General features: G+C 37.6%; 1 protein-coding gene across 1 annotated transcript in view; it reads left to right on the top strand.

Annotated features, from left to right (window-relative positions):
- Kpna4 (karyopherin subunit alpha 4) overlaps positions 1–14375 on the top strand; it is a 59648-nt gene that overhangs the window by 28017 nt on the left and 17256 nt on the right. The window contains exons 3-11 of the mRNA XM_008847316.3: positions 828–917; positions 1431–1460; positions 1546–1598; positions 3487–3582; positions 4200–4285; positions 7169–7255; positions 9248–9417; positions 9501–9545; positions 12227–12358. Of these exons, the coding sequence (XP_008845538.1) occupies positions 828–917; positions 1431–1460; positions 1546–1598; positions 3487–3582; positions 4200–4285; positions 7169–7255; positions 9248–9417; positions 9501–9545; positions 12227–12358 (789 nt within the window). The remainder of the gene's footprint in view (positions 1–827; positions 918–1430; positions 1461–1545; positions 1599–3486; positions 3583–4199; positions 4286–7168; positions 7256–9247; positions 9418–9500; positions 9546–12226; positions 12359–14375) is intronic.

Here is a 14375-nt window from a genome sequence, read left to right as displayed (position 1 = left end):
GATACTGTTAAACTTGGTGGTTCTGCTGTTACCAGGTAGCAGCTACACTGAGAAGAACTTACTGTTTATTATTTCCCTGATTTTTCAAGTATTAAAGTAGACTATAGTTGTGAATATAATTGTAAATTTGCCCAGATGTTCCAAATGTTCCAAGTGAAATTTAAACAGCCCTTGATTTTGGTAGATTTTTTAGAAAATACTTTATTATTTTGGCAGATTTTTTTTTAATATTTTAATTTTATGTGTATGAGTGTATTGCCTGCATGTATGTGAGTGCACCTGTGTCGTGCAATTCTGCGGATGTCAGAAGAGGGCTTCAGATTCCCCTGGAACTGGAGTTAAGGATGATTCATAGCCGCCATGTGGGTACTGGGAATCAAACCCAGGTCCTCTGCAAGAGCAGTCAACGCTCTTAACCGCTGAGCCATCTCTCCAGCCCAGTAGATTTTTTTTTTTAATCCCCCTAATTTTGAACTGCTGAACTTCTTCCTTGACTTTGCTTTTGGGTGATAAAGAAGCTCCCAGATGGTATGTAAAATGATTTAGCACTTTTAAATAAATACATGTTTGGTTCTGGCTTAAACTGTGCATTATCCTTTTTAGTTAAGGCTTTGCTTTTACATAGTTTATGCTTCATTGGAAAAGTAGTATTTATGATTTGGGACTCCAGTTAGTGTCATTGAGGTTCACAGTTTGATTTAATCTTTTGCATTTAATTTTTCTTTAAAAAGGTACTTCAGATTTTAGTTTGTAGACACAAGATTGCTTAACCTGTACATGAAAATATTTAACCACTTTTAACTGAACTTCTTTGACTTTTTTTTAAGAATAAAAGAGATGAACATCTTTTAAAGAGAAGAAATGTACCACATGAAGATATCTGTGAAGACTCTGATATAGATGGTGATTACAGAGTGGTAAGTTATGTTATTCTGGTAATTTTAAATGGTGAATACTGGGAGGCTGGAGAGATGGCTCAGCAGTTAAGAACAGTGGTTGTTCTTGCAGAAGACCTGAGTTAGAATCCTAGCACCCACATGGCAGCTAACAACTATCCGTAACTCCAGTCCCAGGGGATCCGACAGCCTCTTCTGTCCTCCTCAGGCATTGCACGACACGGGTGCACTCAATACATGCAGGCAATACACTCATACACATAAAATAAAAATAATAAAGTTTTTTTTTTTTTTTAAATTCTTTAAATGGTGAATACTGGTCATGGTGGTGCACATCTTTAATCCCAGCACTTAGGCAGAGGCATGCAGATCTCTGTGAGTTCTAGGCCAACTTGTTCTACGTAGTAAGTTCCAGGTCAGCTAGAACTACATAGTAAGACCCTATCTAAAAAGATAAAAAACCTACCAATGAAAGATTTTATATAAATACAGCGTTTTAAGTGACTTTTTAACTTGTTTTTCTCTTTTTGCCAGCAAAATACCTCTCTAGAAGCTATTGTTCAAGTAAGTTCCGTTTTATTCACTGTTTTGTACTTTCTAGACTCAAAAACTATGTATCTGTATCATAAATTGTTTCACTTTTTTATAGAATGCTTCAAGTGATAACCAAGGAATTCAGTTAAGTGCAGTTCAAGCTGCTAGGTAAGTTAAATCTTCAAGCCCCTATTTAAGGTTACTGAGTCTTCTGACAGTGTTTCTATCAGTCAAACAGTAAATTGAGCATACTGTATATAGCAAGTAAACATTAAGATATAACAAGTAAACATTAAGATATATGGCTGCATATACTGTAGTGTTTTTCCAGGCCAGAAATATCAAGTCATTTTATATATTTCAGTTGTAAAACCTGTGTGTTATATTTTTAGGAAAAACTTACTTCTGAAATGATGGGGAGCTCAACCTGTAAAGTGTATGCTGGGGAAACATTAAGGACCCAAGCTTAATGCCCAGAACCCATGCAAAAAGTTAGGCATGCTGGCCTGTAATCCTACCACTGGAGGTAATTAGGCCTATCTCTGGAGATTCCTGGCCAGCCATCCTAGCTGAATTGGTAAGCCCTAGGCCAGTGATCGACCATCTCTCAGGAACAAGGTTGTTAGCACCAGAGGAATGGGACCCAAGATTGACCTCTGGCCTTCATACACATGTGCCTGCACACACACACATGAACACAGAGAGTTTGAATCAACTAGTGTATTGGGGAAGTCATGGTTGTACAACATAATGGTTGCTTTGTATATATTTATGAATGTAGGAATAACACTACATGTTAGGGTTATCAATACAAAAATACTTAAATAAGAAATTGGTCTTAGTTAATAGAATTTCAGAGTGTAAAATTTTTCACAGATTCATGCAGCATCTTATCAAATGTGTGGATATTTGTATTTTCTATGACCTACTTTTATGTGTTCACCTTTAAAAACCCAATAAGGAATTTATAGAAATACATTGTTGTATACCATAGGTCAAAAATTTGATAAGGTTGGGTGCAGTCAGGATAGTATGGCCATAGACTAAAAAAGGACTTTGGTATGAGAGAAATCATATTTTTAAATGGTAAATTAGTGTTATGAGATGGATGATTGAGATATCAGTGTTCAGATTGTGATCTATGGGTCCTTGGGAGTTCCTGAGACAACTTCATGGATACTTAAGAAAAAACTGATTTTCAAATTGATTTTAAGACTTTACTATTTTTGATTATGTTAAGCTTTACATTGTCGTGGCAAAAAGAACTATGGCTAAAATTACTGGAAATAAAACACAAATCAAGACCCTACGACCAAAGTGATTTCATATAATATTTCTTAGATACTGTGTTCTTCATTATCAAAAGATAAAAGCCATTGCTCTCTACAGTTGGCCTCAGTAAAGAGCTAAAATATTATTATTTATTAAATCTTTACCCTTAATCTTATGCATCCAGATTGAGAAAGACTAAATTCTGTTGTGTTCTTACTTACTTTAATATCTCCAGCATCACTTTGGATATTTCCTTGTATTGCTGTATTTTTAATCCAGTATATAGAGCAGGATGAATTGAACACTATTACCAGCTATAAACATATACCTGAAGCTTATGTGTGCTGGTCCTTTGACCCTTGTGACCTAATATGCATAATTTTAAGATATTTTGGCAGCCTATTAATTTCTTCCTTAGCAAAGTAAATGCTGTGTTGAAATTTTCCCATCTTTATCTTAAAATTAAGTACAAGAATAACACACAAAAACATTTGTCTTTAGTTGCCACATTCAGAGCTTTATTGAGGGAAAAGTGTTTATAATAAGAGTAGTAAAATGTATACCCATAGTTTTCTAATTATTGACCATCTCTCTAAATTTAATTCGAGTTAATATTTTTATAATTAGAGAAAATATTACATTTAATAAATTATTAAAAAAATAACTTTCAAAGAGGATACTTGTACCATCTCAGATTTACAATAATATCTATATCAAATGTGAATTTGAATTTAACTGTAGTAGTATATGTAATAAAGTTTTACAAGAGGTGTGTGTCTTACAGGAAGCTTTTGTCCAGTGATCGAAATCCACCAATTGATGATTTAATAAAATCTGGAATATTGCCTATTTTAGTTCATTGTCTTGAAAGGGATGACAAGTAAGTTTGATTTGTTTGTTTTTTAATTTAGAATGTATTCTTTGGAGAGGGTTAATTTTCTAGTTTGATATTTAAAGAAAAAATGATTGGGAGGTAGAAGCAGGGAGATCAAAGTAATCCTTGGCTACATAGCAAGTTCAAAGGCAATTTGGGCTAGAAACCCTGTCTTCTCCCCTTCCCCTCCAAGAGTATTCAGGAGGCCTCAATTTAAGGCCAGCCTAAGCTACATAGAGAGATAATATCTTTAAAAAGAAAGAAAAGAAAAAAAATCGTGTGATAGAATTGAAAAGCCAAAATGAAGGTAATGACTAAAGTCGAACTTGAATGATAAATTTACCTTGTGAGCTTTGAAAATTGACAAGAGTGTGATCAGATAAGTACTTGAGAAAACAGGGCTAATATGCAAAGTATCTTAAAGATGTAACTAAAATTCAGAAGGGTATATGGGGAAGTTGCATGACTTTATAATGAAGTAGTTGGGTTTATATGTTTTTAGGGGATGGATAAATGACCTTTTGAACTAAATACTTAGCAACATTTTAAATAGTAGAAGGAAGAGTTTGTAGATATTTAGGCCAATGTAAAAAAATCTATTAAAATAATTCGTTCTTTGGCAGTCCTTCTTTACAGTTTGAAGCTGCATGGGCTTTGACGAACATTGCATCTGGAACATCTGAACAAACGCAAGCAGTGGTTCAGTCCAGTAAGTTGCTATTAACAGAACTGGTTTTATTTTTTAAAGTTGGTAAAAGATGCACCGTGACAGTCAGGCACGATGGCACATGATTGTAGTAGTGAGACCCTGTCCCATAAATAAATTATTGATTGAGCAATCGATTGATTGGATGATAGACGGATAGATACATAGATTATCCTAAAACTATATTATAGAATAGTATCCACCCAGTATCACATAGGATTGTTGAAAGAGCCACCAGTCTTAAGTATGTCACTTTAATCATCTTGTTCTGGTGACTGACAAATCCATTCTCCTAAACTTCTTATTACTTTCCTTATGATTTAGAAGAGGACAGATACATTAGTCAACTAATAAGCATTTTACACTCTAATATGTGTTTATTAGAATAATTATCTTAACTCTTACTATACTGGTTTTGTTTTAGGTTCATTTCTGTTGTGGGGGGGAACATATGTGTGTATGCGTATTTTGCCTATATGTGTGTGTAAGTGTACCCGTGTTGTGCATTGCCTGTGGAGATCAGAGAGGGTCAGATTCCCCTGGAACTGGAGTTAGGAATGGTTGTTCACCATCATATGAGTGAATCAAACCAAGGTCCTCTACAAGAGCAGTCAGTGCTCTTAACAGCTGAGCCATCTCTCAGCCCTGAGTTCATTTATATCTTGTTTCATGATTTTGTTTTTATATAGAGTTAACTGTTAGGTAAATTTACGGTTTCATCATAGCCTTCACAGTGTCTTCTTCTCCCCCCACCACCACTTTTTTTTTTTTACTTTTTTTTTGGTCCCTTTGAGACAGGGTCCCTATAGCCCCAACTGGCCTGGAACTCACTATGTAGACCAGGCTAGCCTTGAACTCACAGAGGTCTGCCTGCCTCTGCCTCCTGAGTGCTGGGATTACAGACGTGCACTACCATGCCCAGCTCCACCACTTTTTTTTTTAATTTTTATTTTATGTATATGCATGTATTGCCTGCGTGTACGTAAGTGCACCCATGTCATGCAATGCCTTTGGAGGACAGAAGAGCCTGTGGGATCCTCTGGAACTGGAGTTACGGACAGTTGTTAACTTCCATGTGGGTGCTGGGATTCAAGCGTGGGTCTTCTGCAAGAACAACCAGTGTTCTTAACCACTGAGCCATCTCTCCAGCCCCTCAACCACTTTTTAAAAATGTTTTGCCTGCATGTACATGTACATATAAATGCACCCATGTCATGCAATGCCAGTGGAGGCCAGAAAAGGACATCAAATGCCCTAGAACTGTAGTTACAAATAGTTGTTAGCCACCATGTGGGTGCTAGGAAATTGAACCTGGGTCCTCTGTAAGAGCAGCCAGTGCTCTTAATCACTGAGTCCTTTCTTCCTTTTTTGTTTTTTGAGACAATGTCTCACTATTTAGCCCCATCTGGCCTCTAACTCACTAGGTAGACCAGGCTGTCCCTCTAACTAACATAGCTTCACCTTCCTTTGCCTCCCAAATGCTCCACCATGCCTGGCCAATCTTTCATTCTCTTGTTTTGTTTTGAGACAAAAGTCTCACCATGTGGCCCTGGCTGGCCCTAGTACTCACTATGTAAACCAGGTTGATCTAGAACTTAGAGATCTGCCTGCCTCTTTGAGTGCCGGAGTCAAAGAATATGCCACCATTGCTAGTCTTTATGTGATTCTTAATGATTAGAAAGAGGCTGCTTTTTGTTATTTTGTTTTATTTTGTGAAACAGGTTCTCGTATAACCCTAGGTGGGCTCAAACTCACTATGTAGGTAGGCTGGCCTCAAACTCATGATCCGCCTGCCTCCATCTTCCAAGTACAAGGAGATATCTACCATGCCTAGCTAGAAAGAAGCCCAAAATTTGTTTTCCATTGCTCTCTTGTCTAATATAAAAAAATACTTTTTAAAATTAAGTGGTTGATATACATGACTATAACCACGTAGTGTTCTTCAGAGTAACACCTCAAGGATGGAAGAACAGTCATTCTTCAGTCCAGTATTACTCTGTCCAGATACATATAGACCTGTTTCTGTGTTTTCCATCCTTGTTAAGCAACAGAATCACTTCTGATTCAGAAGGCTTCATATTCCCCAAGAATCACTGGCCTGATGACTCATTGTTTTCATTTAAATTTCCCTATCCAAAACTACTTAAATAGGGCTGGTGAGATGGCTCAAGAGGTAAAGCCTGTTGACCTGAATTAGATCCCCAAGGATCCACATGGTAGAAGGAAAGAACCAGCTCCTGCAAGTTGTCCTATAACCTTCACACTTACATATAAACACATACACATACTCACACACATAATGTAATAAAAAATTTTCAAATTTGTTTCTATATTAAAACTTTTTTTTGGGGGGGGGCCTTTTTTGAGACAGGGTCTCCCTCTAGCCCCAGCTGTCCTGGAACTCACTATGTAGACCTGGCTGGCCTTAAACTCACAGAGATCCACCTGCCTCTCCTGGGATTAAAGGTGTGCACTACCACACCTGATGTTCTGTGTTAAAACTTAATACCAAATAACCTGTTGCTCATAATTCTTCTAGTTTACTATTTTAAAAGTCATTTAACAGGACTATAGAGATACCCAGTGGTTAAGAGAACTGACTGCTCTTGCAGAGGACTGGATTTTGGTTTCTTACTAGTACCAACATCAGGGCTAACACCCATCTATAGCTTCAGTTTTAGGGGATCCCCATGTCTGCAGACATTGCATGACATGGATACACTTACATACATGCAGGCAAAATACTCAAACATTAAATTAAATTGAAAAAACTTTAGTAGTTTTGATAATTTGTGTTTGTTTTTTGGGATCTCAGCCAAAAAAATCAAGACGGATTTTTGATTTATAGTATCTTCAGACTTAATTGTTGCCTATTTCCTCCTTCAGATGCTGTGCCACTGTTCCTGAGGCTTCTGCATTCACCCCATCAGAATGTCTGTGAGCAAGCAGTATGGGCACTGGGCAATATTATAGGTTTGTATAAAACTTGGAATGCTAATCTAATAAGTGTTTGTCATGCATTAGCTAATAAAAATTACCAGTAGTTAAAGTGATTTCTTGTCATGACCAATTTTTTAAGAATAGCTAATAGATGGGCCGGGGGGTGTGGTGGCAGAGGCAGGCAGATCTCTGAGTTCAAGGCCAGCCTGGTCTACATAGTGAGTTCCAGGACAGCTGGGGCTATAGAGAGACCCTGTCTCAAAAAGACCAAAAAAAAAAAAAAAATAGCTAACAGAAATTTTAACTGACTACATAAATATAAAGCAACAATAAACTTTGTTGCTTATCACCTTATCTTTTTCTCTATAGTCAACTCTTCATTATTTGAAGAGTTATAAAACACAAACATGATTTAGATCTTGGGTTGTTTCTTTTTTTAACTTATTTTATTTTATGTGTATGAGTGTATTGCCTGCATGTATGTGAGTGCACCCGTGTCGTGCCATGCTGTGGAGGTCAGAAGAGGGCTTTGGATTCCCCTGTAACTAGAGTTAAGGACAGTTTGTAGCCTCCATGTGGGTGTTGGGAATCGAACCTGGGTCTCTCTGCAAGAGCAATCAGTGCTCTTAACCACTGAGCCATCTCTCCAGCCCCTAGATCTTGTTTTATATTGACATCCATTTTTATTTCTCACCTTTCTCCATCATAGAATAATAATAAGCAAAACTTAAGCCAGTAATTTTTCTCTGTAATAGCAGTTCTAAGAGGTCTAAATGCAACTTTTTAAGTATTTTGTACATTAAAAATTAGTAATTTGTAAAATACAGTAATACTCCTTATCATCGTTAATTAGCAGAAATCCATTAAACAATGGAAGAATTCTGGTATCTGAGTTAAGGAGCTAAGGAGGATAGGGGGTGGTTGGAGTTCTTTTTTAGGGGGTCTCATGAGTTTGATAAAGGAGGATTTTAAATTTTTTCTAACTTTTTTTAGCGGGCCGTGGTGACATGTAAAAATGTTTTTTTTTTTTAAATATATTATTTTTATTTTATGTGTATGAGTGTATTGCCTGCATGTATGTGAGTGCTCCCGTGTCGTGCAGTGCTGCAGAGGTCAGAATAGGGCTTCAGATTCCTCTGGAACTGGAGTCAAGGACAGTTCGTAGCTGCCACGTAGGTGCTGGGAATCAAGCCCGGTTCCTCTGCAAGAGCAGTCAGTGCTCTTACCTGCTGAGCCATCTCTCCAGCCCCTAAAACATGTTTTTAATCCCAGCACTCAGGAGGCAGAGGCAGGCGAATCTCTGTAAGATTAAGGCCAGCCTCATCTACATAGCATTCCATACCAAATTTTTTACTTTAAGCTATTAAAGGAGGTATTAAAAGATCTTTGGGTATTTTTGTTTTGTTTGTTTTACTTCTAATTACGTTTTGGAATTCATTCAAATATGTGAACACAAAAGCATTAAACATCTTATCACCATATACTGTACTGCAAAAAAAAGTATTCTTTCTTATGGATTGTTTAGTTTAATTTTTGATGCAAGGCCTCATATAGCCCAGGCTGTCTTTGCACTCCTGTAGCCAAGACTGACCTTGACTTGATCCTTCTGCCTCCACCTCTCAGCTGCTGGGATTACAGGTGGGTACAACCACACCAGGCCCTGATATTGGATCATAGATAAGATTTCCACATATATTGTCTCCTTAATAGTATTTTGACATCTTATATTTGAAAGTTTGTTAAATTGAAGCTATTGAGCAGACCTCTATTCACACAGTGTTTAAAGAGCTGGTATGCATTTTATTGAGTCAGCATAAAGGCACATACATGAAGAATGTGACAATGTGTCTTAGCATCTTAAGTTGTTTCTGTTGGCTCAAAGACTTAGAGTGTCACCTTGTTATTTCTTAAAACTATTAGTGATCTGATTAAATTATTACTATTAGAAGCAGTGTATTATACTCAGTGCTTTATGTTCTGAAAAGGTTTATTCATTTATCTTAATTGAATTACTCCTTTCTACAGGTGATGGGCCTCAGTGTAGAGATTATGTCATAAGTCTTGGAGTTGTAAAGCCTTTACTTTCATTCATAAGTCCATCTATTCCTATAACATTCTTAAGAAATGTTACATGGGTTATGGTCAACTTATGTCGTCACAAAGATCCTCCACCACCAATGGAAACCATTCAGGAGGTAAATAATGAAAAATAATTAGATACCATTTTATAGAATTTTTTTACTTACGTATTTAAAATTCTGCATATTTCTCTCCTCAGATTCTTCCAGCCCTTTGTGTTTTAATTCATCACACAGATGTTAATGTAAGTAAATGCTGCTCTGTGTGTGTGTGTGTGTGTGTGTGTCTGTGTGTGTCTGTGTGTGTCTGTGTGTGTACAGGGTTTCCTATATGATACGAGAGAGAATATACCAAGACATCATGTCATGGTCATATTTTACCATTTCAAGAATTGTGACACATACTTTATATATTTACATTTACTTTATTTCTGTACCACAAAATACAATTTCAGTGAGGAATCAATCTTGTCATAAAGTTGCCATTTAGTCATCTCTCTCCCGAAAATCATCTTTGATAGTTTATGACCTTCATGGAATCTCAGTTTGGCAATTTGGCTATTAAGAGTGTTTTGTAATATTTTTGTATTTTGAGGGATAAACAAGAATTTATATTCATACATTTAGCAAACCATGAAAATCTATTGCTTTTCAGTTTCATTTTTCACTCTCTATTCTATAGTTTTAGTGACTTGTAAGCTATGTTTAAAGAAGCTAGGAATATGAGGTCAGTTATACTCCATGGTTGACACTTGACTGGCAGGAATAAGGCCCAGGCTCAATCCCCATTACACCAGAAAAAAAGAGAAAGAAAAAGAAAATAACTAGGTAAAGTTAATGTGAACTTTGAGTTTCCAGGGAATTCAGTCAAGAGAATTACTTGAGCCCATAGCAAAACCTGTGTCAAAATAACATAAAATATTGGTATGGTAAGTGGTGCTTAAACTGCTGGAATTCTTTATGATTTCTAGTGTTGTTACTGTTTTGCTTATAGTAGTATGGATGGGATTGTTTTTAGGAGAATAGGCACCTTAATAGTGGTTACACCACTGAAGAAAATGCCTCCCTCCCCATCAGGTCCCTTTCCCTTCCATGACAGGGTGTTGACAGACCCAATCTTGTGTAAGTCACAGCTGCTGTGAGTTCAGGAATACAATAGCCGTGTCATGGCCAGAAATCAGTTGCATGCCTCTCCGTACTACTTTTTCCTTGATGTTCCCTGAGCCATGGAAAGGTTGATACAGATATCCCATTAATGGCTTAAGAGTTCATTTAACAGTCATTCTTAATATTTTAACCAGTTATGAGTCTCTGAAGCCACTGACCGATGGAAAAAGAAGCTGCTCTGGCCAAGGCTTGTAGTGGTACTATCCTATGGGCCTAAGCATAATTAATTAGAATGGAATTTGACAGGTATATCATGTTTGTTTACCAAAACAACAGCAGCAGTTTCCTCACTAGGGCTCCAGGCCTCTCCAGCCATATGCTTTTGACCAGGTTTACAGTACCAGACATGAATTCCCTCCTGTGGAATGGGTATCAAATCCAATTGAAAAGCATTGTTTATCCCCATGATAGACTTAACTCTATTGCACCAGTGCACTCATCTTGCCTGGTTGGAAGGTGTAGTTGCTAACAATTCACAGCTGAGTAAAGCTGTTGGTGACAGTTCTTTCCCAACAGCCTGCATAGTACCTCCTAACACTATGCTGGCTAGTCCATCAGGGAAAAAGCTTCCATCTCAATTCCAGCTTGAGTTCTGTGTCTTACAAACAAGGCATGTGCCTCTTCAGCAGTAGAGTCTTACTGTCTAGTTCTGTGAGCAACCAACAGCTTTCACAGTTGCCTGAATTGTCGTGGATGCAGGGGAGCTCAGGTGCTCCCTGACCAACAACTTGTAAGGAGGTAGTCCATCCCTGTGCCTCTAATAGTTTTATAAGGTAAACTGGAATATCAGGATCTAGGCTATAGTATTTAGGTATATATACATACCTGCACAGAACTAATGGTATTAGAGAATTTCTTAAATATATTCCTAGCTTAAATATTACAAACCATTGTGCTTGCTGTATTTGTGTGTGTGTGTGTGTGTGTGTGTGTGTGTGTGTGTGTGTGTGTGTGTAGAGTATTGTTCCAGCTAGATACATTAACTACAGTACTTTAAAAAAAAGATTACTATTTTTATTTTATGTGTATGAGTATTTTACCTGCATGCATGTAAGTGCACCAATGACAAACAAAGCCTGCAGAGGCCAGAAGAGGGCATTGGATCCCCTGGAACTGCAGTTACAAATGGTTTTTGCTACCATGTGGGTACTGAGATTCGAACCCAGGTCCTGTGCAAGAACAACCAGAGCTCTTAACCAGTGAGCCATCTCTCTGGCCTCTAGCTACAGTATCTTTGGACCTATTGTCCACAATATGAGCATCCAAATAGATTATTAGTGTTTTCCTGTTAAATGTGCTATGTAGTTTGCACCTGTAGCTTGCTGAATTAAGTATGCATATTGATCTGGGATTGGGACCATAGTTAACATATACATCTTAAGTATGATTAAAAATGCAGAATAGGGGCTGGAGAGATAGCTTAGCACTTAAGAACACTGGTTGTTCTTGCAGAAAACCCGGGTTCAAATCCCAGCACCCACATGGCAGTTAACAACTGTCAGTTAACTCCAGTCCCAGGGGATCCGACAGCCTCTTCTGACCTCCGCGCTGCACAACATGGGTGCACTTACCTATATACAGGCAATACATGCATACCCATAACATAAAATAATAAATAAAAATTAACGCAGAATAGAGGTTAATGTTCCAGTGATTTGAGGCACAAAGAGAAAGGAAGAATATCTTAGATTAGTTGTATAGTTAATAATTTTTTTTTAATGAGAAAATATTCAGTGATTTGAATTTTCATTTTTAATAGATATTGGTAGATACAGTCTGGGCCCTCTCTTACCTTACTGATGCTGGCAATGAACAGATACAGATGGTAATAGACTCTGGAATAGTTCCTCATTTGGTTCCTCTACTCAGCCACCAGGAAGTTAAAGTTCAGGTAAGTTCCTTTTGATTAAACAATTTTTTCTTATACTAATTGCTTTAAGCATGGCATTCAAAGGCAAACAATTTCAGTAGTTTAAAGTATATTCTTCACTTAGCAGCATGACTGTGATGGAAACAGTGAGTTATTTTATCCTAATTTTGGAGTTGGAAAAAATGAGATGAGAGCACTCTAATTCATTAACAATCTCCACTCTCCTACCAGACAACAAGACTTCACTACAGTGTGCTGATTTCTACTACAAAGAAACATCACTCATTGTAGCAACTTGGGTAGCATCTAAAACTATTCTTGATTTTCTTTTCCATCCTCTCCCCCAAGTTATCCATTTTTACTTAACTTACAAGTTTTGTAACACCTAGCTTTACTGATTCTGAGATAAAGGATTTGAACTGAAATGTGCTGTTTATTCCAATTATTTTATTCTTTTAAGTCCCTCCATATAAAAAAAAACTTTTTTTTTTTTTAATCTTTTTGAGGCAAGGTCTCCCTATAGCCTTCACAGAGATCCTCCTACCTCCTGAGTGCTGGATAAAGGCATGTGCTACCATGCCTGGCAACCTCCACATAATATTTCAATTGGAAAGAGCTAGAAAAGAGGTGAGGAGGTGAGATGTTCACAAAAAAATACTATAGCTGGCGCTGGGGCTATAGCTCACATGTGCTGCAGAACCCTAAGTTCCATTCTGCATACCACAAAAAATACATAGACACACCCCCATGATAATAGACAAACTACAGTGGTAAAAGAAGGTGCAGCAAGCTCCCCCTCCAACTTTCTGAGGTAAATAGTTTTAAACTAATAGTTTCTTAAACTAAAGTTTAAAGGTTTTAAACTTAAGGAAAGCTGTTGGCAAAAGTCACTGTTTCTCACCCTTAGCCAGGCATCAAATCAACTATGAAGTTTAAAGAAAAACCTTTTCTAAAAAAAATTTCCTCCTTGGGCTGGAGAGTTGGCTCAGTGGTTAAGAGCACTGGCTGCTCTTACAGAGGACCCAGGTTTGATTCCCAGCACCCACAGCCATTCATAACTCCAACTTCAGGTTATCCAACACCCTCTTCTGACCTCCACGAGCATTGCAAGACGTGATTGCACTTAACTTACATGCAGGCAATACACTCATACATATAAATAAAAATTAAGAAAAAAAGAAAAGGAAAATTTCCTTTCTTTTTTTTTTTTTTGGTCTTTTTGAGGCAGGGTCTCTCTGTAGCCCCAGCTGTCCTGGAGTCACTGTGTAGACCAGGCTGGCCTTGAACTCACAGAGATCCACCTGCCTCTGCCTCTGCCTCCCAAGTGCTGGGATTAAAGCCGTGTGCCACCACGCCTGGGTAAAATCATATTTCATACAGACTTAAGCCAGCTCTTCAGGTGACACTAATGCATAGTCATAATAGAAACACATTGTCTTCAAATTAGGAGGACCTGATCTTCAGATCCAAGCAACCATATAAAAAGCCAGATGTTCATGCCTATAATCCCAGTCCTAGGGAGGTAGGAGAATCCTTGGAATTTACTGGCCAGGCAATCAGTCTGAGCTTTGGGTTCAGAGAGAGACCTTGCTGCAAAAAAACAAGATGGTAAGCAGCAGAGAACACCAGACATTGATCTCTGGCCTTCACTTACATACACAAACCAAATAAAAATAGATTTTTTTTTTTTAAGTAAAACATTTTTTATTTCTTTATGTTAATAGTTTATTCTTATTTTATGTGTATGAGTGTATTGTCTGCATGTAGGTCATTGCGTCTGTGTCATGCAGTGCCTGCAGAGGTCAGAAGAGGGCATCAGATTGCCTGAACTGGAGTTATATACAGTTGTTAGCTGCCGTGTGGGTGCTAGGAATCGATCCCGGGTCCTCTGCAAGAGCAATCAGTGCTCTTAACTGCAGAGCCACCTCTCTAACCTTTTAAAAGGAAGGAACACTTAGGTAGATTCAGAGAGAGATGTCTAAAAGAATAGTTTGTTTAAAGATATTTGTGATTCAGTTTAGAGAGATAGCCTAGTGGT

The sequence above is a fragment of the Nannospalax galili genome, unplaced genomic scaffold (assembly GCF_000622305.1).
Source record: "Nannospalax galili isolate Female #2095 unplaced genomic scaffold, S.galili_v1.0 scaffold691, whole genome shotgun sequence".
NCBI lineage: Eukaryota > Metazoa > Chordata > Mammalia > Rodentia > Spalacidae > Nannospalax > Nannospalax galili.
Note: the sequence above shows the minus strand (reverse complement) of the source record. Positions and strands in the feature narration are given on the sequence as shown.